This window comes from Callorhinus ursinus, unplaced genomic scaffold, assembly GCF_003265705.2.
Source record: "Callorhinus ursinus isolate GAN/ISIS: 27379988/994484 unplaced genomic scaffold, GSC_fseal_2.0 scaffold81, whole genome shotgun sequence".
NCBI lineage: Eukaryota > Metazoa > Chordata > Mammalia > Carnivora > Otariidae > Callorhinus > Callorhinus ursinus.
Genome location: NW_027397143.1, coordinates 2,981,231 through 3,007,226, shown reverse-complemented (window position 1 = coordinate 3,007,226; position 25,996 = coordinate 2,981,231). Strand labels below are relative to the sequence as shown.

Genomic DNA, 25,996 nt, shown 5'->3' with positions numbered 1-25,996 from the left:
TTTTGGGGGAGTAGATAGGCAATTTCTGAAGTTGAGACATGAGGAAATAGTGATAGAGGTATATTCTTTGGAGTTGAGAAGGGACCACAAGAATTAAAACCAGAAATAATTGAAGGTGGTTGCTCCAAGGGTTGGAACTAGGAGTGGAAGTGTGTGCCTGCTCAGAGGCTCAGAATTAAGTCCATTTGGCTCAGTTTGGACAAAAACTTTTGAGATCAAAAAAGGTGTGTCTGTCTTCAAATTCTTAAGACTGAGAAATAAATGTAGGTACAAATACATGTGTGTATATTATTCGTTACACAAATAGATTTATCTTTAACATTTTATAATTCATGTGACTGTTACATTTGCATATGGGCATGTGGATTTACATATGTGTATACATGTACACGTAATGTGACCTGAAGAAGTAATTACAAAATAACATGGGGTTTCTAGCCTTCAATCTAAAACAGATTGAATTAGGTGAGGCTTGTTGGCAAAAAAAAGGAAAGAAAAATAATAGATGTGAATGAGTGGAAACAGTGTTACAAACAGAATAGAATAAATACATAGAAACAATATTTTAGATGGTGCTTCGGTTCTCAGGTGGTCCTTAGCAGCTTTTAACCTCTGGTGAGGAACCAAAGGGCAATAATAGCCCCAACAGTACCATTAGTACTGGTTTGTAAGAAATGCACAATCAGTCGACTCAGTTTGTCCTGTCTGTTTTCTGGAGGAAAAAAGGAACAGTGAATTTCAGTTGGGAACTTGAGATGGCAGAAACGCAGCCTCTGCAAGATTTTTCTTCTTACTATAATAGTACAAGGAGTTATTTCTAGTCAAATTTTATATATAGCCATTGCTTACATTAGGGGTTTTGTGTCGGGGATTTACCATGAGCTGAGATCTTAGCCTTCTGTTTTCTTTTTTAGATTCTTTTGTCTGGGAAAAAACACAATCAGAGCTTGTATTTGTTGTATCCGTTTCTCATGAGCTCCACCATTTCCTCCACAGTGATATGCCAGATTATACTTATATTGTATTCTGTGATTTGTATTAAATTACTTGGTTCTGAATATAATAATCTCAGCTCACATAAGGAGAAGTCAGTGTGCATCCTAACTGCAGCTGCCGTCTTCGCACCTCTGCAGTCAGTCCCTCCCACACCCTTAGCCAACTTAACCTGGCTCTTCATGTGTAGAAGTACCTCGAGTGGAAACAAGCAGAAAGACATTTCCTTATTTGTTACTCATTTAAAAAGGGAATGCATTGAATGGACATTGTGCATTGCAGTCTTTTCCAGAATCATCCTAATGGGTCTCTTATTGTATTTCCTGATTGTAGTGCTGCTTTTGATACAGTTCTTGGGATAAATGTTGCAGTCAAGAAACTAAGCCGTCCTTTTCAGAATCAAACTCATGCAAAGAGAGCTTACCGTGAACTCGTCCTCTTAAAATGTGTCAATCATAAAAATGTAAGTTATGTCTATGTTTCCTCTATATAACGCAGTCCACGGTGTGGTCATCTTGTGGGTCTTTGGAAATACACTGAGTTCAGACCTCAGGTAAACTAGCTGTAACAGGAACTATTTAAGTGGTTCTATTTTCTTGACAAAATTCTTAATAAGCATTGGGGAAATTGAAGTCAGCAAGAAGCATCATGGTCCAGTCTAGGTCCGACAGCAATATCCATTAACCCTGTAATCATTTGATTTTCACCATATCTGTTTCTATAAAATGGCAACGGTATTGACCTAAAAAAATGAGAAACAACTAGATAATTTTTTAGAAAAACATTGTTCTATGAAGTAGCTTTTTACCTTGTACACAACGGACATTTCAGTTCTAAGTAAATGTGATATGCAAGATGGCTGTGCTTGGCATCTCCACAGAAATCAAAGCGCTGTGAATTTCAAGGAGAAATTGTATTTCTCCAGAAAATTTCTGGAGGCCCATTGTATGTCCACTACTGGTGTCTGAGCATGAACGTGAGCATGATTTTGATAATCTTGCCATGTTATAAAAAAATCATACAATGTTATGTCTGAAAGGGGCTTTGGAGATCACCCCTTGTGACCCCTTTTTTGTTGTGGGGGAGGAGTATTTAAGACTACACTCAACTCCACGTGGCTCCCTTTGTTTTAGCATTTTTGCTGGCTCTTTCTGGTGAAGGGATATTACATACAAAACTAAGATAGGTTTATTCTTTTGAGTCCATGGTTTGAGTTTGTTTTTAATTTCTCCAACGCATGCTTTGTTTTACTTATACATTTAAATTTTTTTTCAGGTTACACAGAAGTATGGTTATTTTTTTTTTTAATTCAAACAATATAAACAAGAAGGCAAAGATCCTTGAATCTCTCAGATCATTATCATTAACATTTTGGTGAGCATTCTTACACGTGCATGTACATACATACATGAACACGATCAGCTGTGTTATCGTGCATCCTGCCTTCTCCCTCGTGGAATGTGTCTGGACCTCAAATACATTACATAGTATACATGCACAATAATTTATTTAACAGTCACCTGTTACTGGATATTTAGATTGCTTCCAGTTTTTGCTATTATAGCCAGTGCTGCAACAAACATCCTTGTACATGCATCTTTGCCCACCTGTCCAGGTGAACTTCTTAGCCAAAGCGTAAACTACACACTTCTGGCTTTAATACATGCTGACAAATTGACCTTAAGAAAAACTGTCAATTTTACACTTTCATTAAGACTATCTGAGGAAAAAAAAAAAAAAGAATGTCTAAGAATGTGTTTTATTTCAGAATCCCCCAGCACTATGTACATATTGTTGATTTTTGTTGTTGTTGTACTTTGCCAATCTGAGAGATGAAAAATGATATCTTATTCTTACTTGTGAGGTTCACTTCTTTCCATACTTTACTAGCCATGTATTTTTGAAGAATTTGTTTCCCATGGCCTTTGACCATTTTTCTCTTGGGCTGTCGGTCTCTTTTATGCATCTGTAGAGGATCTTTGTATATTAAAGCTATCAACCCTCACTTCTTTTCCATTTGACCTCATTTAGGTTACTTTTGCCATACTAGGTTTTTGTGTGTATGTGGTTTTGTGGTTGTTGTTTGGTTTTTTGGTCTTGGTTTGGGTTTAACATAACACATGTTCTAGGTTTCCTGTCATGCTTAGAAAAGGCTTTTCTACGCCAGGATTACATAAATGTTTATCCACATTTTAATTTTTGTGGTTTCATGGTTTACATTTAAATCTTTGTTCCACTTGGAGTTGATGTGAAGATTAAGTATGGATCCAGTTTTATTTGGTAGTTGGTTAGCCAGCCACCCCAGTCCTATATTCTCGCTCATCTTTTCCTTGGTCATTTGAAATAATTGAGGATGTGTGCTTGATGCTCAAGCGGTGGGACTCATTGTTTAACTGTTGGGGTGCCAGGACCAAGGCCTTGCAGTAGAGGCCTTTCTAGAACCCTCTTTAAGTAAATACCTAACACTGTGAGGGGTTCATCTTCATCAAACTAGAAATATAAGTTTTGCCTTCATATTTCAACACTACAGAAATTTGTAGATCATATCTCAGTTTTCATAGTTAACATATTGCTTTGGTGTTTTTCTGCCCGTAATGTTCTACCTTTTTATGTTTAAAGCCCGAAAGACATTATGTGTTAAAGTTCTGTCATAATAAGTTACTAGAGACACATAAAATGTGATTTGATTAAAAGTATATCTTATTTCCAAGGTGAGAATCCTAATCATTTAACTTTTCTCAAATACCATGTAATAGGATGTTTTGGTAAAACTAATAACAATAATAAATACTGAGCTCTGGTATGATTTTTCAGTTTTAATGCATTTTAATGTTAAACTTAATTTTTATAATTAAGTAGAGTTACCTGACTTGCTGAGGAATAATAAATCTTCTCTTTTCAGATAATTAGTTTGTTAAATGTATTTACACCACAAAAGACTCTAGAAGAATTTCAAGATGTGTAAGTATCACTTTTACTCAGTAATGCAGTATGTATCAAAGACTAAAAATTTAGAAAGGAAAAATTGCTTTTTTTACTTAGGAAATGTAGGTAGCAATATATTTAGCCACTTTTTTCTGTGGAGGAGAAATATTAAGGAAGGTAGATAATAATATTCAACTGTTTGTGCCTAGATATTATCATCTCCATAACCGATAAATGATGACTGAAAATAATTCTTCGGAGCAGATGGTGATCACTAATGTTGTTGAGTTGCTCTGCTGAAATATAAAATGTTGTTCTCCAGTCCCCCAGAAAGCCAGGATGATAGTGTTTATAATTATTATTTGAAATCATTATGACACTATATGTTGTGCGATTCCAAAATCTAAAATAGAATTTTCTTATGGACAATAAAATATTAACTTACCATATTGAAATACAATGCCCAACTCATCCTAAAATGACTGGTGCATTCGTTCAACAAATATCTGATTGCCGCTCATGTGCTAGGCACTCTCTGGGACTTGGCATACTTCAGTGACCCAAACAGGCAAAGATCCCTTTTATGATTAAGAATTGCAGGTGGTCACACTCGCTCTTAGAGCTTTGTGAAAGCCAGAGAAGAGAAGATACGCGGTTAACATAAGTAAGGAAGTGCCGCCATCATAAGGATGTTGCAAGTGTTCTGGAAGAAGTGAGCTGGTTTAGGGAATCAGAAGTGCCAGGGGTTAGGGGACAGGCCTGGTGCATCCTAAGCAGGGTGGGTGGAGAAAGACCTCACTGGACTGGGAATGAAGAAAGCCTTGAAGGAGGCTCGGGGTTGGTCCTACAGATATTTGAGGGAAGGTGGGATCGAGATAGAAAGGAGTGGAAGTGGGGCCATGCCCACTGTGCTCTGAGAGCCATAAATGGCCAGTGTGGCTGGAGAAGGGGAGCAGAGGAGAAAAGTGGGTGGGTTCCGAGAAGTGATGGGGCCAGGCCCTCCTGGGCCTCGAGGCCTTTTACTCCAGAGCAAGGCAGTAAGACTCAGCAGAGGAGTGAGCTTCCCTGACTTACATTTTCAAAGAATAACTTTAGTGTGTGTGTTGGGAACCCACCGTCAGGGGTGGAGACACAGAAGCCCCGTGAGGAGGCTGTTGCAGCAATGTAGGGGAGGGGTGATGGTGGTTGCATTTAGACCAGAGGGTACTAGTTAAAGGGAGAGACTAGAGGCCGAAACTGTCCTGAAGGGGGAGCCACTGTTAGAGGACTGCAGTGTGAGGAAGAACAAGCTGAGGGCGACGCCTGGTGCTGGCCTGAGTCCCAGCTGAGATGAGGAGGGCGACTGGAGGGGGAGATGGAATTGGGGGCTCAGTTTTGGTTGTGGGCCTCGAGATGCCTCTTGGATACCCAGGTAGGCCTGGGACGTGGACAGTTAGATACATGAGCCTGGCGTTCAGGAGAGAGGTCTGGGTGGGAGGTATGAATTTGAGAGCTGATGGTCTGCAGATGGTGTTTAAAGTGTTGAGACCGGAGACCAGAGGAGATCCCCAAGACTGTGATAGAGAAGAGAAGGAGGCCAAGGACCGGGCATTGGCACCCCCAACAGTAAGAAGTTGGGGAGAGGAGCAGGGCACAACCAGCCAGGACCGTAGAACAGGCCATTCGATTTAGCGACATGCAAGTAAGTCATCGGGGGCCTTGGCGAGGGCAGTGCAGAGTGGTGGGGCACGGGCCCCATGGAAGTGGGCTTCAGAGAAAATGGGAGAAGAATTGTAGATGCCAAGTATAGGCACCTCTTTGGGGAGTTTTGTTTGCAAAGAGAGCAAGAATATGGGGCATAGCTGGTGGGGGCAGAAGGTCAAACATTTTCTTAACATGAGAGGAGTAACAGCATGGTTTCTATATTGGTAAGTATGACCCAATAGCAAGAAAGAAAGAAAAAGAGGGAGGGAGGGAGATTTCAGAGAATTTGAATATTTGAGATTCTGTTTACTATGATATAAAAATTGTTTTAACTTGAAATACATCATGTTGATAGGTTTTTTTTGAAAACTTCTAAGTTCCATTATATGTTTGCTTTTTTTTTTTACAAGATACCTTATAAATATTTAGAGAAAACAAGTTATCTTTTTTTTTATTTTAGCCAGTGCAGCAACTAAGTAGTAAGTTATACTCTTTCATATAAATGTAGAGTTTAGTAACCATAAAGGAATTTTGGGTGATTTTTATGTGTACATGGCTGATCTTTTTTCCCCCAGGTATTTGGTTATGGAATTAATGGATGCTAACTTATGTCAGGTTATTCACATGGAGTTGGACCATGAAAGGATGTCCTACCTTCTGTACCAGATGCTCTGTGGTATTAAACATCTGCATTCAGCTGGTATCATTCATAGAGTAAGTAGTGACACCACGTCAGTTTTATTTTTAAAATCACAATCATTTTGTTATCATGATTCTCCAGGTACAGAAGAACTTAATATTTTTTAAAAAGTTGCCAGTGTCAAGAATCCAAAGAAATGATGGGATCATGTTGAGTTCCCAAATACCACTGAGATTAGAAGACATTTGTGGAGCACCTCGTTTGCCCAAGCCCACACGAGCCACTCGGGATGCAGGCTTGAGCTGCTTGGTTTGATGCTGCAGAAGGAAACTTTTTTTTTTTAACCTTTCATTTTGAAGTAACTTAAAATTTAAAAGTTACAAGAATAGAACAGAGAACTCCCAAATATTATTTACCCAGAATCATCTATTTGTTAATTGTTAATATATTTGCCATATTTGAAATCCCATTTTTAATGAGGCAGGAATTTAGGTTTGGGGTGGGGAAAAGCTAGAGGCTAAGTAGTAAGTGATACCATTGCTTGAGAAATCATACATAAATGAGGCCCAAATATCTATTTCTTAGAATCATAGAAGTTGGCCACTCCAGCATCCCGGCCCCCCTGGTGGGAACTTTTGGAATGGCCCTGGGTGGGCATCTTGAGCCTAAACTTGGATTTGAATGACAAGAGTTGCCTGTACTCTGTCAGGAAGCAACATTTAAAAACCATTGAGATACAGTGTAATTCTCTAAGCTGGTTTTATGAGTTTTTATTTTTTTACTTGTATCACTGTGCAAGCAGAACGTCACGATAGAATTTTCTTTGACAACTAAAATGTTGAGTGAGATTACAGGCAGAGATAATAGAATTGTGTTGGAAACATTCTTAGCATTCCCTAAATTATTACCATACTAATTTTGTCGACAGACTGTCTTTAGATATTATAGTCCAACATCAAGAAATTGTCATTTCTCTGAACCACAGTCTTTGTGGGCAGAAAGATAGTGAGACCAGAACAATGAAGCCTATTCATAGAGAAAAGAATAGAGAGATTTTCGATGGTGCAGTAGATACGTTAGGTGCCAGGAAATGTTGGGCGCAACCGCACAGCCCGCCAATCCAGAGAGGACCCAGCTGCCCTTGCCCCTGGCCATGAGCCTCAGGTCTGGGACCCCAAAGCCCACAGGCCTGGGCGGCATACCTGGGGTCTTGCACACCAGTAAGCACCCAGCTCCTGATCCTGTGCGGTTACTTAAAATACGGCCTTTGCTGCCACCAGGTGTCCGGTTAAAATAATATAAATTCTGTTGACAAATTTGCTTTTAAAATTATACTGGTCATTTTTTTCTTTAGTTTTTATTTAAATTCCAGTTAGTTTGCATACAGTGTAATATTAGTTTCAGGCGTACAATCGTGATACAACACTTCCAGACACCACCCAGTGCTCATCACAGGTGCCCTCCTTCCTCCCCACCACCTGTTTCCCTCCACCACGTTTCCCGTTCTCTGACCTCCGGGTATTTGCAGTGTCATCAGGTTTGGACCAGTGTGGATGGTGTGTTGTCTATCATCATGACACCTAAACACTCTCTCCTGCACAGCCTTCTGTTTACACTATGATAGAATTTCTTTTCCCTTCAACTTTTTGTTCCTGGAGTTAATGCCACTTGTCATTTATTTGTTTGCATTGGTGCTCTTTGTTGTTTTGTTTTTCAAGGAGCGAGGAGTTTTCTCTGCTCTCCTTGCTGAGTTAACTCGAAGCTTTCTGCCAGGCATCTAGGTTTCCTCTCAGCGTGTCCAGGGATGCACTGTTTCCTCGTCGGTGGGATCTCGCTCTTGGAGCCTCAGCGCTGCTCCCCAGCGGGATTGGCCGCCTCGTACCTGATGCAGATGGGTTATCCTGGGCCCGGCCCTAGCATTTCCCTGGGGCTTTCCTTAACTTGCTTCCAGACCTCTTTCTGTCTTTCTCAGTTTACTCCCTTGTTTTGGTGGGACGCATCCTCCAGCAGCTTCCCCAGAAGTGGTGCATGGGAGGCAGACTTTTTTGCGGCCTTGGACGGCTGAAACTCTTTGTTCTGCCCTGCCTGTCACGTGATTCATAGTTTGGTTGGATATAGAATTCTTAGTTATATAAATCAGTTGCCCTACGAGTTGTAAGGGCAGTACCCTGTTTTAGTGGGGTGTAGTTTGGCTTTTGAGCTTTCTAATACCATTCTTATTCCTGATCCTTCGCAAGTACCCTGTTGTGTTTTATCTCTGGAATCTTGTAAAAATGGTTCTTTATTTCTTGCATTCTGAAATGTTATGAAGATATGCCTTGATATGGAAATTTTTTCATTAATTGTGGTGGGCACGTGATGCCCCTTCAGTCTGAAAGGCCATGGCATAGAGTTCTGGGAAATTTGTATTATTTCTTCCAGAATGCCCAGATTGCCTGGTGTCAGAGGCTGTATGGGGTGGGGTCGGGATGCAGCCCTCTGCCACAGAGCCCTGTCTTTAGCCTGGGCCCCTCACCCATGCCCTCCCTGTGCCTCATGCCAGCACATCTGTTGCTAATGTGCCTGAGGCCCAAGTCTAGAATCTCGATTTTAGTTTTTCTAGACTATGTGGGCCTGTAGGAATGAAGAAGGAGCCCAGCCAGGCCTTTCTTCTGGGGTGGAGCTGGGGAGGTCTGCCTTTACCTTTAGGTTGACCTTCCCAAACCTCCCTCAGTGTCCCACCCCTGCTTCACCCTGAGTGTTTCCTGGGCGTCATGGTTCCCCTTATCTTGCTTGGGCCACTTACCGAGGTTGGAATGTACTGCACTCAGCCAAGTCATTTCCTGCCTCCCTGCCACTCTTTGTCCCCAGAGAGTACGTGGGGCTTTTCATGGGCAGCATCGGCATGCCGGGATGGGGTTGGACGTGCGAGACCTGTACTGGGAGAAGGCCTGTGAGGAAGGACCGAGGAGAGGGCTGCAGGGGGTGGCGGGGCAGGGGGAAGGCGGCAGGGGTCTGAGCCCTTGGAGGGGCTGAGGGCAGAGCCGCAGGCTGTGGTACATCTCTCAGAGAGCCTGGCCCACTGCGCAGTCCATGAGCCGCCCCCCAGTGGATGTCTCACAGGGATGGGCTCCTGCCCCACGCTGCCACTGACCAAGAGCCACACAGGTCGGGAGGAGCTCCCCGGTGCTCCCCGAGGGGAGACTGAGAAGAGGGAGGCCACACGCCATAGCTCCTGTCAGTGCAGTTGCTCGCAGGGCCACAACAGATGCTCACTCGCCCCCTCTGCTCTCCGTGCCCTCGGCCATCAGCTTGGCAGGTCTCCATGGCTTGCCTGCATGTGACCCAGACCTTCATATCTGAAGGGTCTAACTCTGGCGGCTCTGAGCGGGAACGGGGTCCACAGACCCAGTCATCTGGCAGTCATCTCCCCAGTCTCGCGGGCGTGTGACTGGAACGGGTACCTTTGGCAGTTGGAGTGACCCCTGCGCTGGTTCCTTGGCCTGCGAGCTAAGAGGGGTCACGATGGTGAAGGCCCCGAGGAAACATGAAACTGTGCCCTCAAGATAAGCCAGAAACATGACTGATCTCCGGGGAGGTGGCAAGGAGAGAGGACTTAGTACCACCATCGAAAGTCAAGGAGTGCAAGGACAGTGCTCCGTGCCGTAGCCCAGTTTGAGTCCCCAGTCCAGCGCTGGAGGGACCTAGGTGGTCCTGGGGAATGCAGACGACCGAGGCCGAAGCGGCTAGTAGTCCTGGTTGCCACTGCTGTGCTGGTCACGGTAGAGCTGCTAGAGCGATTAACAGGGCCTCCGTGCGGCGTGAAGCCACTGACGGGGCAAATGCATTCTTCCGTTCTGGCTGGGAAAGAGGGTCAGAAACCGTTCCCGCACGGGTGGGATGGACAGCAGTGGTATGGGGTTCCACAGTGTGCCCGGGCCTGTGTCGTCGTCCCAGCTGGAATGATGGTGCTTTGGGTCGTCGAGTTTCAGGGTCCACTCAGAGCTTGGGTCCCATAGTCCTCCAGACGACTGCTTAGCCTCCTGTCGCAGGGTTCAGTCACCCAGGTGAGTGGCTGAGGGTACCTACAGGGCAGAAGCAGGGAAATCAAAGCAGCGGATGCTTGTCACCATGTGCAGGGTCCTCCTTGCTGGGACGCCGCTTCAGTCAGTGGGCCCTGATCTGAGAACTGACTGGGGCTCTGGGCCCCTTGCCCCTCTGCCCTGGCCCTGCTTTGGCTACAGATGTGTCACACACCCTCCTTGTCCGCGCCAGGGACGCTGCACTCTCGTAGCCATCCCCTCACTCTGTGGGTCAAGCCCGAAGTTCGCGTATCCTTTGTATTTTAACGTCTATTTCTTGTTTTCCTTGTTGGGGGTGTTCTTCAAGCATTGAAGGGGCAGAACTGTCTTTCCTCGGCCACCTTGAAACCCTAAGTCCAGTCTGTTTTGGAAAGCTGCCGGTGGCTGTGTGTGGAGGCTGAGGACAGAGCGCCGTGGAAGTGGGGAGCCCGCAGGAGCCCCGGGACCTTTTTCAGCCTCTCCTGTGGGCAGGCGCCCCGAGGCCGGCGCCTCTCCCAGGCCTGCCGGGGCCGCTGTCCACAGCGCAGACTGCCAGCTTTGCATTTTGTTATCACAGTTTTCCAGCAGATGGCAGTAAAGGGGGTTCTTCCCACCAAATCCAACCAAATCCAACCAAATCCGAGCAGGAGGAGAATTTTCAGACCGGTGGAAGGGGCTGGAGACAGGCATGTGTTCTACCTCACTCTGCGGTTCACTGAGCGGGCCGGGAGCAAGCTGCTCTACTAACCCTTATCCCTGTGGCTTTAGATCAAGGCCAGGGTGGATTTCAGGGGCTGCTGGCTGGCCAAGTAGAGACATTTCAAATTTTTAAGAAATCAGCTTCCTCAAAAGAAAGCACCTATTGACATCCCAGCCAACAGCGTCAGGAAGGCTCTGTGTTGGCCAGCCGGGGATGTTGTCATTCTTTTCCTCATTGCCACACGGGGGACCAAAAATAGTTCCTTGTCATTTGGACATTTAAAAAAAAATTTTCTTCACAAAATTGAGCATTATTTCACCTGTTAGCAATCTGTATTCTAACAGGCCTATTCTTGCCATAGTATTGGTTTTTAAAAAAAGAAGCTAGAAACAAATTGGTTCTTTGCCTTAGCTGCATGACTGCTTCCTCACAGGGCAGGGTCACTGGTGTGCGTGAGGGGCTTACTGAGGGGTGGGGGTGCTCCCCCAGGTTCCCCCACATCAGGACACATGTCTGAGAGGGTGGTGGCCAGCGAGGCCAGGGCATCTGCATGGAAATTGGTGGGAATTTTCATTGCGTTTTTCACACCTTACATATTTCTACTGAATCCAGGAAGGTGAGAACATTCAACAGTAATGAAACATAACTTTAGCTGATGTGAGTTTTAACTGTCTGGAGGCACACCTGCGTGCGCCCTTGGAAAGCATTAGTCAGGTGCTGGGCCTGACACCTCACACTGAGTCCTCCCAGGTCCTCCCGTGCTCAGCGTGACTTGTGAAGACAATAGACAGGGGTCGCTGAGAAGGCAGTTTCCAGGGCGCGTGTGCAGGCTCCCGTCCCAGGTAGAAGTCAGATCCCTGTGGCCCGAGGAAGGGTCCGGGGACGAGAGGGTCACCGTGAAGAAAGGCCCAGGGTTGTCGGGGAGGAAACTGTGGAATTTGTGTTCACATGTCCAGGGTGCAGGGTCGAGGGGCTGGTGACAAGTGTGTTCATGCTGTATCAGGCTGGGCTCTGAGAGCTGGGAGCACTGGCAGGGGGACGTGGGGGTGCCTCCCGGGTGGTGTGTGCAGTGGGTGGGCTTGGTGACCGTGGAATTCCTTCTCTGAGAGAAGAAGGCGCCCTTCGAAGATTGCCGAGTCGGAGAATTCTACCCCCGTGCTGAGCGGTATGGCGGCCACGAGCCACATAGGGCTGTCGAGCACTCAGAATGTGGCTCTGATTGTAAATACACAGTGGATTTCAAAGACACTACCAAAAAAAGAATGTGAACTATCTCATTAGTAAGTTCTCTATGTTGCTTCACATTGTAAAATGATAGTGTTATGGATATATTGAGTTAAATAAGATTATGAAAATTCACCTAACCTGTTTGTATTCATCCTTCCTAAGATGGCTACTCGAAAATGTAAATGACGTGTGTGGCCGGCATTATATTCCTGTGGGACAGCTGAGGACTGAAGGATGCGCAGGTGTGGAGGAGGGATAGGTGGTTAGCTCCGAGGAGATTTTAAGCAAAGGGATGTCGTGAAGTTTCCCATGTGGGGATGAGGGCGACCATCTGGCTTCCTGAGGCTGATTTGTATTCGTTCCAATTTGAGAGAGTCGGGTTTTCCAAAATCCCAGTGTTCAGTTCTCACCTCCCTCTGTGTCCCAGGACACAGATACTTCCGCAGCCCCCGGCCTCACAAATCCCTTCCAGTGCGAAGTTGTCCATTTAGCATGCTCTGTGTTGTCTCGCTCATTTAAACCATTTCTGCCCTAGGACTTGAAGCCTAGCAACATCGTAGTAAAATCAGACTGCACGCTTAAGATCCTTGACTTTGGCCTGGCCCGGACAGCATGCACCAACTTCATGATGACGCCATACGTGGTGACGCGCTATTACCGGGCGCCCGAAGTCATCCTGGGCATGGGCTACAAAGAGAACGGTGAGTGCAGGCGGCACTCCCACGTGGCCGCAGCTCCCCACTAGCGTTGTCCCCTGAGCCACAGGAAACACCATGTGGGGGCTGTGTCACACACAGGTCATCGGGGCCACAGACACGAAATCATTAATCTCATATCTCCACTGGCAGAAGTCACCCACTTCTACAAATTCACTTTCAAAATGAATATTTTCGACCATCTCTCCAAGTTAAACATACATAGTTTGGGGAAATGTGCAGACCCACCACACCAGCAGTACCCAAGACCTCCCCGGGCCCCCTCCTCGATCTCAGCCCCCAGAGGGAGCCATTATCCTGATTTCCGGTGCCAACACCTGGTTTTGCTTATTTTTGGACTTGGTAATAATTGAATAATACACGTTCTCTTTTGTGTAAAACTGGGTTTTTAACATCAAAACTTAACTTACTCTAACAATATCAGAGCCCTTTGTAACTTAGCCGCTGACAAATTTGTCGAAAAGAACTCAATCACAGTTAAGACTTGCTAAGAGTCTGAAAGTTTGCGCAGGTCATATGGAATGTAACCAGTGCCCCCACTCTGAGAGACGCCATTCTGTGGCTTCCTGCTGGCCCCATTAGCTCCTCCACCAGCACTAAGTATGGGCACAAAATAGCCCTCTGTCTGGCCATCGGGCCCCCCGGAAGCCCAGACCAGCACACCTGCCCTGTAAGGTCCTGCCGGGCTGGCAGTTTAGCAGAGGGTCGCTCAGCAAGCGTTGTGTCCATATTTTACAAAAGCTGGGTTTGTCTTTGTTGGGAGGGGGTTTGAGGAAGCTGCATGGGGGTCTCTGGCTGGTTTTAATCACCTGGTGTTTGGTAGTGGACATCTGGTCTGTCGGGTGCATCATGGCAGAAATGGTCCTCCATAAAGTCCTGTTCCCAGGAAGAGACTGTATCCTTCACAGGGAGAGCCCCCAGCACTGGCCATGGGGGAGGTGGTGGGGGTGGGCATGTGGCCTGCACACAGCTTTGTGGGGACAGGCACCTCTTCTTTCGGGGGGTTTGTTTGTTTCTCAAGCTGTAAAGTCCTGGACTCTTGGGCACTAAAGCCCAGATTGCTGGAAGCCGAAGGCCACAGCGGAGGCCAGCAACCATTCGCACCGTGGAAAGAGCTCACCCTTAGCTAGCAATTTATTTTTCCATATTTGTGTGTTTAGTACACTGTTAGAATTCCTTTTCCTCACCTTTGTTTTGTTCATGGCACTTCATAATTTTATCATTTCATTTTATTTTCAGTTGATATCTGGTCAGTGGGTTGCATCATGGGAGAGCTGGTGAAAGGTTGTGTGATTTTCCAAGGCACTGACCGTATCCTTCCCGGGACCTTCCCGGCCATGCTTTCCATAAATGCCAAAGACAGCAGGAGCTTGAAAGGAAAATGTTGCAATTCTAGACTGTGTGTCCTAAGGGGGTCTTTATTATGTTTGTTAAATTAGTGTCACAAACCAAATGGTTCAGTTTTACGTTTTCTTTTTCACTTGACTACCTGCAGTGACTTTATTAAGGCTTAGAGTTACGTTAAACCGATTATATTAGTTCTTAATTTTATCAAAAATAGCTTAGAAATTTATTTACTCTTTGTCAAATGTATTCTGATATTTAAATGAAAACACTGTTTATTTAGTTCATTCAGTTAATTTAACAAGGAAAGTTTCTGTCTAAATTTAATAGGCTAGTATTGCTGTGTCATTCAATTAATATACCATTTTGTTAGCTGTCGGTATGATCTAAAATATTTTCCCCCAAAGCAAGAACTGAAGCACACTGCATAAGACCAAAGTAAAGAGGTGGAAAGGAAACGTTTGTGAGGAACAGTATATGTTAATTTTCTTGCCTGTTACTCTGCTGACATTTTGTAGAAATTTTTAAAAGATCCATCTAAAAGGTTCTTTTGTGACATACCTGGAGAAGTCTAAATAAATATAAAATGCAAAAGATTAACTTATACTGTCAGCAAATCACAATGACATACAGTATAAAGCAGAAGACAATATAATAGTTAAAATAGCTTTCTTTCATCATGGTCCTCATATTCTTCCATCTTTAATATTTTTCACTCTAACATATTCCCTTTTTCATTTGTGTTCTAACCACTTACGATTTTCATTAGTCTTTGATTTTGTTTTTTTCCTTATGAAAGCTTAAAGTGGTCTCTGTTGGCAGATTGATGGTTATTTTTAAAGGAGTTCAAGCTGTGTAGTCAGTGTTTTGTATGTATTTTATTAAAGTTATTTTAGTTTTTTATAATTTTATGAGGGTGATTTTCTTGTAATACAAATTCTTTACAACACAAACATGGAATGAAAAGATTTTGTTCTTATCATTTTATTTGCCTTCCTTGACATTTTTCACATCACAGATTTTATGTGAAGTTAAATACAGCATTTTATTTTGTTCTAATAAATTTTCTAGCAGTTTTCCATAGCCTTTCCTTTGATTCACTTGTTCCAAACTATAAATAAGGAGGTCTTTATTTTGCAAACAGACTCAGCTTAAAAGGGAAAAGTTGATATAGTCTAAAGATAAATAATTTAGAAGGATCTACTTAACATTTCATTTGTCTCAATTCTTACTCATTTTGTGCCTTTCCTTTTTTGAATTAAGAAACGTTTTCTTCAGAAAGTACAAAAACTGGATACCTTCTGGTGCATTATGAAGTTAATTTAAAGTTCCTACCTTACATACTAACATCTTGCAATGTCAGTAACTAACAGTTTTATATATAAGGCCACCTGAGGTCATTCTCAAAATATAGACACAGAGCTAACATCATTTTTCAAAGGCAATTTTTGCCCCCTCTTGCAAACATTAGATTCAAAATTACTAGGATGGAAAAAGATTCTGGCAGCCAAACTGCAGTTCTCTGAGATGTGCTTCAGATCCATGACCTGGGTAGAAGAGGACCTCCTGTGCCCACAGTAGCCCATCAGAGACAGGGAGCTGCAGCCAGCCCTCCTCGGGCTCACAGGAGTCCGGGCCTCCCCGAGCCTCAGTCCCCCTTCAGTACAGTTGAGAGGCCCGTGGGAGCCGAGAGACAGGAACGAGCGCACACACCCGGAGGCCAGCCAGGCCTGTTGGGGGTGACGTTCCCTTCCCACCCCCACCCCCCCGTTAGTCTACAGAAATGACCCTTTATCATGAACACACTAGACATTTACTGAGCACCCTCCCGTTTCTAGGTTCCTATCTGACTTACGTTGGGAAAGGTCGTCCCAGCTGCTGAGCCAAGGTAGACAGACTGTCATGGGCAAGAGCAGAAGCAGAGAGACGAGGGGCTGTTTCGGATGCTCAGTGGGAAGCGAAGGTGGTGAGCAGGGCTTCCCGATCCTGCTTCGGCAGCACATTAGGAACGCCGGGGTGAGGGAGGAGAATATGCTAGTGACTCCAGTGGCCAGAACCCGTCTCCCGAGCCTGTTCAGCTCTCCCAGGTTCTTCCACAGTGATATGATTGCATTTTTCTAAGACAAACCTCCATTAGATTTTTTTTAAAAAAATTTGAAAACTGCGCCTGGGTGGCTCAGTTGGTTAAGCGACTGCCTTAGGCTCGGGTCATGATCCTGCAGTCCCGGGATCGAGTCCCGCATCGGGCTCCCTGCTCGGCGGGGAGTCTGCTTCTCCTTCTGACCCTCCCCCCTCTCATGTGCTCTCTCTCTCTCTCTCATTCTCGCTCTCTCAAATAAATAAAATCTTTAAAAAAAAAAAGAAAACTGTTTTCTAAACGTTGTTTACATGATTTTTTTTTTCTGGCCTACATTCTCTTGTATAATTGTTTACGGTCTCAGAATCACTTTCCAGCTCATGATGCCAGTTTTTCCAAGCCCCCTGTAAACTATAAAGCTGGTATTTTCTGCATCTTACCAACAAGTAAGTTGAGAGCCAGGGGAGATTGAGTGCCCGGCACCTGCTGCATGGCTAGGAGCACAGTGGAGTCTGAAACCCAGGTCATAGACTTTGAAAGGAAATAAGATGCGCTCCAGGGTACTGCAGTGATGGTCAGGGTCAGTGCCGAGTGAAAGAGAATGACCTCCCAAAGCTGTCAGTCTGAGCCCCATTTCGGGCAAGCCCATGGTCCCGTGGGAGGGGACGAGGCCTGGGCTCAGAGAGCCCCGAGCCCTGGCTCATGCACTGCACCCCGCGGGGCCTCTGCGTCCCCAGCTGTGAGCCCAGGACTCAGGTCTGTCTACTTCAGGGAGTTTACAAATCTAAGTCGCTTTGGTGTGAAAATTGATTTTGGTTTGCCTAAGTAATATTTATCTAATTTCATCTTCAATCACCTCTGTCATGTCATGGGTAGTCTTCAGTTCCAAGATAACGGTCTCTTGGTCTAGAAGCGGAGGGCATACATCCCTCAGTGTATTGATCTAATAAACTGCGATCAGGGTTTAGAAAGGCACAGAGGTTTTAAAACTAGTCTCAACTTTGGAAACCCACGCCGTATTTACCTATCATTTCAAAACACCTGTGGGATGGCCTCGTTCATTACCTGTCAGTAGGTAGAAAGAGGATTTCAGTGCTGCTTTGAATGATGCTACTCCGTGTAACGTGACTGTAAGGCCCTTCAGTGGTATTTTCCTCAAGAGACTCCTTAGATATTGATCAGTGGAATAAAGTCATTGAGCAGCTAGGAACGCCGTCTGCGGATTTTATGAAGAAACTTCAGCCGACTGTGAGGAATTATGTAGAAAACAGACCGAAGTACCCCGGCATCAAGTTTGAAGAGCTCTTCCCAGATTGGATATTCCCATCAGAATCCGAACGAGACAAAATTAAAAGTAAGATGCCCTTTGTTTCCCTCATCCCTGTTTCCGCAGTCTAGACGCTGCTCTCAGCCTCTTCAGGTTCGCGTTCTGACACCGCTGGACGTGGGGAGATAAAATAGGGGAAACCCTCAAATAAAGTGAGGTACAGGCCAGCCTGAAGGCTTAGCGACCTGAAAGTTCTGTCCTCAACAGAAGGGCCGCACTGAAGCCTTTGGTCAAAATGAAAAGGTTTGCGTCAGTCTCAAAGACTCCTATGTTAATTATAGCTAATTGGGATTCACACAGTTTTCAGGTACACGGAACACTTGAATTAAGATTCTAGCCCATAGTTCGATTACAAAAAGCTCCTCCTCCTTCTCCGGTGCCCGTCACTAGAACTGTGATTTAAGAAAAAGAATAGATTTCTCCCCACATCAGGGTAAACTTGTGCCTCCATCAGAAAAGCCCCATCTCTCCTTTGCCTACCCATGTGAACTTTAATTGCCAGAACCTAGGTGAGTCACTGAGCTTGTTGGGTTTTTTTCCTAACAAGTGATCTCTAGATTTTTTTTTTAAGTGTATATTGCTAGCACTACTTGCAGGTAGGCATAGTAGAGGCATCTGTGAAGTGTTCTTGAGATTATTGTATGGCTGAAGAGGTCCGTTCTAATTTTGTTTGGATGGGACATCAAGAGAAGAGCCTGCCCGTGCTCTGTGCCTGCATTTCGGGCAGTGGTGGCCCTTAGCTCAGTTCCTGTGCCCTCCCTGGTGGCGGCTCTCCCTGGGCACTGTGTCAGCCTCCCTTTGGCCTGCGTCCACCTGCTACCCTTTCCCCAGGCCCTGTCCCTCCGCCTCCCGTCCCAGAGCCAGAGGCAAGACACCGAGGTTGAAAACCTGATTGATAGTGAAAGTGGCTTATTCTTAAAGAAAAAAGCCTCGATTGATCTGGAACCTGTCAAAAATTTCTCAAAGTTAAAACATCTGTGTTCTATCTGCACTGTCACATTTTCTCTCTGATGTTCTATGCCTCAGCATTAATTTATTCATCTAATATTTGTTTCCACCCTAGCAAGTCAAGCCAGAGATTTGTTATCGAAAATGTTAGTGATAGATCCCGACAAGCGAATCTCTGTCGACGAAGCTTTACGTCACCCTTATATTACCGTTTGGTACGACCCTACTGAAGCCGAGGCGGTAAGCGTCTGTTTTGGAAGGACTTGTGCCTAAGGGCAGGGCGTACATTTCCTTAGATCTTCCGTCCATCCTGGGGCTGTCGCTCAGTGTACCTCGGGAGTGTGCCCTGTGTTTTGCTTATAACACCCTGTTTTAGGCCACCCCATCAGAGAGGCTAAGAAACTTGCTGAAAATCCCAAGTTTATCTGTCCTTCCCCAGAGGCACCTGGGGAGTTCCCAAGGGGGTTCCACTTCTGAGTGCGGCGCTCAGATGCATTTTCCCTTAGCAACACTGGCATGGATGATCTCTGGCTATAAGACATAACCTCGTGGGGGCAGGTTCATTTTCAGACTGGCCTGTAGGTTTAACCACCACAGTGAACACTTTCATATGAAAGGAGTCCCATTTATCAACATGTGATTTTGAAGCAGATTTTTGGAAGAGACCGGTGTGAGGTGGGGATTGGGTATGGGGGCTTCAACATGAAGAACTGCAAACCTGAGCCAGCACGGTCCTTGTCCAGGGCAGGTCTCTAGGAAGTGGCTTGTGATTACTATTTTACAGTTACATCTGGGCAGGTGCCCTGAGACTGTTTGGAGATTATGTAATCATTAAGAGGACCGTAATGGCTCCTTTTTTTTTTTTTTTTTTTTTGGTTAATTTCCCCCTAATTATTTGGATTCGGAAAGTGATGTAATGTCACACTTATGAAAAACCTTTAAGAAGCCATGTATTGAATGAAAGCCACATGATAAATAGATTAGAATCTCCCCAGTGATTTTACCGTCTTCATGCCTCGTTAACATTTTTAACTGTTGACTTCACATGTAATTTAATTTTCAGCCACCACCTCAGATTTATGACGCCCAATTGGAAGAAAGAGAACATGCAATTGAAGAGTGGAAAGGTAAGGACGGCTGATTTTGCCCCTCGCTCACTCGCGGCACGTCGCCTGTCAGCGGGAGTCTTTTTAGGGGAAAGGGCTAGAGGCCCTGCAGCCCCTTTAGCCCCTGTCTTCCCACTCCCTAGTAGAGAAGGAACTTGCAGATAACAGAATTAGAGAGGAGCAGGTATGAACCGCATGCTGTTTGCTTCTGAAGATTGTAAGATTCACCAAACAGCCCACAGCAAACTAAGCCTGTAACCAGGAGGTCGAAGAACAATTCTCCATTAAAAATCAGAATCGGTAGGAATTGAGAACCTCAGTGAGTGCCGGTCAAAGGTGGCAACGTGCTCTGCCCAAGCAGATTACACCTGCTCTCCCCGGGGCCCCGGAGAGCTGGGACCTGCGTGAACATGCGCTCAGCAGGGGGACGCATGCAGCCACACTCCGTGGCCAAGGAGGCGCTCGCAGTGTTCTCATCTCGGTTCATGAATGCCGAAATTGTAGGAACCCCTAATGCTTCCTTAGGTTGTTTTACTTACAAGTCAGAATCAAGGAAACTAAGGTTGAAGGCAAGAAATGACTGAGGAATGTGGATTAATTTCTGGCCAGTCTGGAGGGGCTTCTCACCCACAGATGGATACCAGCTCCATTTGGAGAATCCCGAGTAATGACAGAGAGAAACACATGCAAACAGTGCAGAAGCGTCTAGTACTTTAAAATGCTCCACGAGAGCCACTTTGCTGGTCCACCGCCCCTTGTAGAACCCCCTTGTGGGTTTAGAACTGCCTGGGGTTTCGGCCGCCCTCACACATTGGGTTAAGAAGAGTAATGGATCAAAAACGTGGATGTTTTGGTCTAGGTAGATGGTATTATTGAATTAACCGTATATCACAGTTAAAAATAAGGCATCACAGTGCCCTTGGAGTGGTCCCGATTGATTAGGAAGCAGGGTTCAGAGATGCAGAGAAACTGATGGAGCCGCTTACCTTGCGTTTCTTTTTGAAGAGCTGATTTACAAAGAAGTGCTGGACTGGGAAGAGAGAAGCAAGAACGGTGTGGTCAAGGATCAGCCTTCAGGTTAGTGATTGCTTTAATAGCTTGATTACAATTTCCTTTTCCCCGTCCAACTTTCCTAAATGGTAGAGGGGCCTAAAGTACCAGCTCGATGGGCACTGGGTCCGAAAGCTCGTGCTGTAAGATCGGCTCCCCTGTCTGGGGCATCGTGCTGGCGGCAGCCAGCAGGTTCCTGGTGCGTCGGGCACTAAACTAACTGCATCCGAGCCATCCTTGTCCCGTGCCTGCCTCTGCTCCTGCCAGCCCCACATGCAGATGACGGAGCCGAGTTTAAAACGTTGCCAAGGTGCGTGACCCTCTCTGGACTGGCCCCACCCGGTTACAGAGGAAAATCCGTGCAAATCTAAGTACAGTGGAATTTGGCTTCCTTTTGAGAAAGCTGTTCATAAAATTCTCCCACATTTGTACTTGGTCTGCCTGGTGGTCGGTTCCCCGGGCGACTGTTGGAGACATAACACGTGTGGTGTTCACTCAGGTCCGTAGGATCCCACCTGCATCCTGAGTGAAATCCTTCCAAGGTATATTTATTGGCTCGCCTCCTATCCCCCCAGAAGCCCGCACACATGCACACGGAGGTGCAGACTGCACCGCGTACTTTCTCTTGAATTTTATATTCAGCATGACGTATGTGTCAAGCATCTAGAGATTATGTAACTTCAGCACAGATTTAGGTGCCCGTGGTTAACGAGGCACATGTTTAAGACGGCCAGTACTTGCCGTTTTATTTTTGCTCAAGCCAGACTAAAATACGGACCGTAGGAAACAGGGTAGTTTCGTGTACCTTAAAAAACCAAAATGTTAGTTTTCAGGATGTATAAAACAAAAATAAAATGAACAAGAGGCCACTAAACTTTTTCCTTTCTGTTTGTATACAGTCTTTATTTTAGCAGGGTTTTTTTTTTAATTTAAATTCAGTTATACCATACATACATATAGTACATCATCAGTTTCAGATGTAGCACTCAGTGATTCATCAGGTGCGTATAACCCCCGGGCTCATCACATCATGTGCCCTTGTTAATGCCCATCACCCGGTTACCCCGTCCCCACATCCTCCAGCCCCTCCAACAGCCCTCAGTTTGTTTCCTATGATTAATAAGAAGAGCCTCTCATGGTTTGTCTCCCTCTCTCATTGTTTTCCATTCCGTTTTTATTACAAAAGAATTCTTCAAAGGTTGCTGCTTTTCTCCCTTGGACCAAGTGTTGATGATTATAGCTGAAATGTCTGGTGACCCTTGAACCCTATTTGGGCTTCAGCCTTTTGTGACACCGATAGATGTAGGATAAATTCAGCAGTTTTCTACAAATATCTTTTTTAAAGAGGCAGGTATTTTTCAACATGATTATACGCATGCACAGATAACGATGTTTAGCCACTGGGAAGAAAAGGAGAATGTTGTAGGGAAAGACCAGGAATGTTTGGGATCCTGGGCCCGGAGAAAGACTCCAGGAAAAGTCGGGCAGCCGACTCACTGCTTGTTCATACTGGTAGTGAGAGCAGAGAGCCACAGAAGCCGGAGCTGAGAGACGGCCCCAGGTCTCAGTGCCTGAACCCGCGGCAGTGTCGTGCCTCAGATTTTATTCTGTTTGGTTTTCTTAGCACAGATGCAGCAGTAAGCAGCAACGTCACTCCTTCCCGGTCGTCATCCATCAATGACATCTCATCCATGTCCACTGAGCAGACGCTGGCCTCGGACACAGACAGCAGCCTCGATGCGTCGACGGGACCCCTCGACGGTTGCCGATGATAAGTCACGAGCGGCAAGCTCGCCATCAGTGAAGGAACTCCCGCTTCCATGAGCCTGAAAGGCTTGGGGGTTGATGGAACCAAATAGAAAAAAACTCCATGTTCTGCATGTAAGGAACACGATGCCTTGCCCCTGCTCAGTTCCAATAGGATTGCCTGCCTAGATTATACAATGAAGCAGACTATGTCTGAAGAACACAAGTGCAAGCCACACTCGTAGAGATTTTGTGCAAGGTCATTTCAGGTGAGCAATTAGAATAGATGATTTTTTTTTTTAAGTTGTATGGTAATAGTAGTGACAATTTCTCATCCTCAGTAACTGTTGGGACATATATGCATGTGACCACATGTGCTTGCTCAGGCTTGCCATCTAGCACTTTGGAAATCAGTATTTAAATGCCAAATAATCTTCCAGGTAGTGCTGCTTCCAGAATTATCTCTTAATCCTCTTAAGTAATTTGGTGTCTGTCCAGGAAAAAATAGATTTATGTGTATTAATTGGCCACCATCATATTATCATATCTTACCGTCTTTTATGGTATGATTTATTCTATCTTTTGTATTTCAGAAGGAATATAATTAAATCTATTTAATAAATAAAAAATACAACTTTTCTTAAATTTGTCATGTTTTGGGCTGAGGATTATCACTGCTAAAACCAAGAGACCTATATGGACACTTTGTTTCTTCTAAATTGTCTCAGTCTGGGATGACTGTACGTTCAGCTTTATTGCATGATAAAATTTTAAGTTTTGTGCTGCTTAAGACATATATGCCTTTACAGTCCTAATCTGCCCTCACTCTTTTCTCCTGGTCTTCTGGACTCGTTAATTTAAAATGCCACCTAAAACTTCACCTTCTTTATAAGGCACCTAACACTCCATGTCAATAACACAATGGCAGATTCTCAAATCCATTAGAGGCAAGAGTAGAATTTGACAAAAACAGTCACTGAAGACAACGGCAGTGACTTCCTCCAAGCGCTTGCTTCCCCTGAGACTGGTCAGGGTCATTCCCGGGGGAGGCACCATCTCCCAGGGCAGCATTTCCGGTTTCCAACCTAACGTTCTTCCTCAATTTTCTTTCTTTGCTGAAAGAAACCCCATAAACCCCCCCCCCCCCCGCCCCGGTCTACTCCACTTGGATCTGTTTTAGGAAGGAAGGCGATTCAGGACGCCTCTGTGATGGTGGTGTTTTCCAGTTTGTGGAGCATTTCCTTTTCCTGAGGGAAACCCATGAATTTTCTGGGAAACCTCCTCACAGGGTTATGGAGGAAGCACCCTCAAGAGTAGTGATTAACTATTGAGTATTTTCTGATTTAAAACTGCTCACCTGAAATTGATGCTTTCAGACTTTCTGATGTGGAAATCAGAGTTCCCGAAGTTACTGAGTATTGAAGTGTCATTGCAGAAATGGGGTTACGATGGTCACATTTTGGCTTCCTGTGCTCATAATGCTTATCCCTTGAGCTTATTCTATTATAAATTCATATCTTGTGTTTAACTGTTTTGGAAGCTATTGGGTCAACATTCTATAGAATGTGTTTTTGAGGAGGAACTTTGACAAGAAAGTTTATTATAAATATTATCTAAAATATATGATTCTCTCTGCACCAGTTGTATCATTGGTTGGTCTTATCACTGGAAACTGGAACCCGTGATGAACAAAATTAGTATTGAAGTACTAGTTTTATATTGTGAGGTTTAGACGCATTCAAGTACAAGAGGAAATGCTGACTTGGATTGAAGCAGAAACACCTATGATATGGCTTAGGATGGTTTTGGAGGCCTGATGGTACAGTGAAGAAAGTTACCATTATACATATATAAACATCTTAAAACAGCCTTCTCTCTAATATACATTCTTTAACAAGACTTCACTAAATCTATCTTTAAAAAGAAAAAGGAGAATTTTCAAAATGCATCATCTGCCCTAGGCTTCTGTGAACACAGCACGGGGATGCTGAGGGCACATTAAGCTCCTGCTTGTGAGGTGCCCTTTGTGAGTGGAGCCGGGTGCCACTCGCAGTCTGGCTTTCTGCTCAGTTCTTCCTCCATGCATTCACGGGGGGAGCCTGTGTCGGTGTGGACGGGCTTCCTGCCATGCCCACCTTCCATCGGGGAGCAGTGAGCACACCTAGGACAGGCCACAGGGCTGCAGACAGCAGAACTCCGTAGAAATACCTCACCCCACGTCAGGGTCCTCCCTCCTGAGCCGAGATATGCCAAGGTCCTGGTGCAGTGTAGACAGTTTCAAACTGCTCTCGATGGGTGAATGCTGACGTTGGAAAAAGAACTAAAATGTGCTCAACTTTTTCATCTTTTCTATTTTATTTTTGTAATTTATATTGTACACAACCCTGGAAGTAACTATTTTGGACACATATTTTTATAAACCAGGTAATTTGTCATTAGCCTGGAATTTGGACTAGGTTTATTTTATCTGTTGGCTTCGTTTTCAGTCAAAAAGGAAATAACTGCCTCCCCTAGGTTGGGTCTTGACCTCAAGTGCAGGTTTTGGAGAGCAGATAGGGTCTCTCGGAGCAGGAGAACATTGTGGAAACACAGACTGCTCAGTATTGATCAGTCGCGGTCATGGAAACGGCAGCGGGGCTCTGTTCTCCTCTGTGGGACGCAAAACCCAGAGCGTCCGTGCTGGAAGGAGAAAAACCTTGGCAGGGCCCCCTTCTACACCCAGAGCCCCTGGTTGAACCGCTGGATGGGATCCCGGTGGAATCCAGATCTGATGCCTTGTAAGTCATGGTAACGATGTAGGAGTTCATCCGGTTGATTTCTAACGTCCTCCTCTGGTGTTTCATGCTGGTAGCAAATACAGGTGTGACCTTCAGATTGCAGATCTCAAAAGTAACATTGCCTAATGTTTTATAATAAAATATATTATGTGTGTTTTGATTGGTGAAAATAATACAGATACATTTTAAAAGAGAAGTGTATAGCATGTCCAGTTCTTTTGTGTTTTTAAGTGACGCTTGGCTATATTTCTACTTCACCATCTCTGATTACAGATTTAACATGAACACAGGTCGATGTTGGAGTGTCGTCATTTCCATCAATATTAGCAAATGTTTTTAATTGACAGGCAAAACATTTCTTTTACGTCTCTGAAGATGTTCTGCAAATTTCTGATTCTCAGTTTTCAAAAATACGCAAGTATACAAGATGGAATATTCCTAGTGTTGGTGTAAGCATTTTTCTCACAAGGCGTGGCCGATGGGTCTTTACTTGTCTTAGAATCGTTAACAGTGCCTGTGTGCTTGTGGTTTTGTAGATGGAATGAGCCACTTTGATTTCACTTCTGGGTACGAGGCACTTTAAGAAGTTCACTACTCAGGGGTGCCTGGGTGGCTCAGTCGGTCAGGCATCCAACTCTTGATCTCAGCTCAGGGCTTGATCTCAGTTCAGGCCCCACATTAGGCTCCACACTGGGTG

At 44.9% G+C, this 25,996-nt stretch overlaps 1 protein-coding gene across 6 annotated transcripts in view; it reads left to right on the top strand.

Moving 5' to 3' along the window:
- The window catches only part of MAPK9 (mitogen-activated protein kinase 9), a 49,359-nt gene extending 23,864 nt beyond the window's left edge, over positions 1–25,495 (top strand). For 2 of the 6 annotated variants that reach the window (XM_025862631.2, XM_025862637.2), the window contains exons 3-12: positions 1,327–1,456; positions 3,896–3,954; positions 6,177–6,315; positions 12,744–12,909; positions 14,164–14,235; positions 17,517–17,699; positions 18,736–18,860; positions 19,684–19,747; positions 20,732–20,803; positions 22,406–25,495. In XM_025862631.2, coding sequence (XP_025718416.1) covers positions 1,327–1,456; positions 3,896–3,954; positions 6,177–6,315; positions 12,744–12,909; positions 14,164–14,235; positions 17,517–17,699; positions 18,736–18,860; positions 19,684–19,747; positions 20,732–20,803; positions 22,406–22,548 — 1,153 coding nt within the window. In that variant the 3' untranslated portion in view covers positions 22,549–25,495. The other 4 variants (XM_025862634.2, XM_025862635.2, XM_025862638.2 and 1 more) reach the window with 4 other exon arrangements.
- Positions 25,496–25,996: the final 501 nt, after the last annotated feature.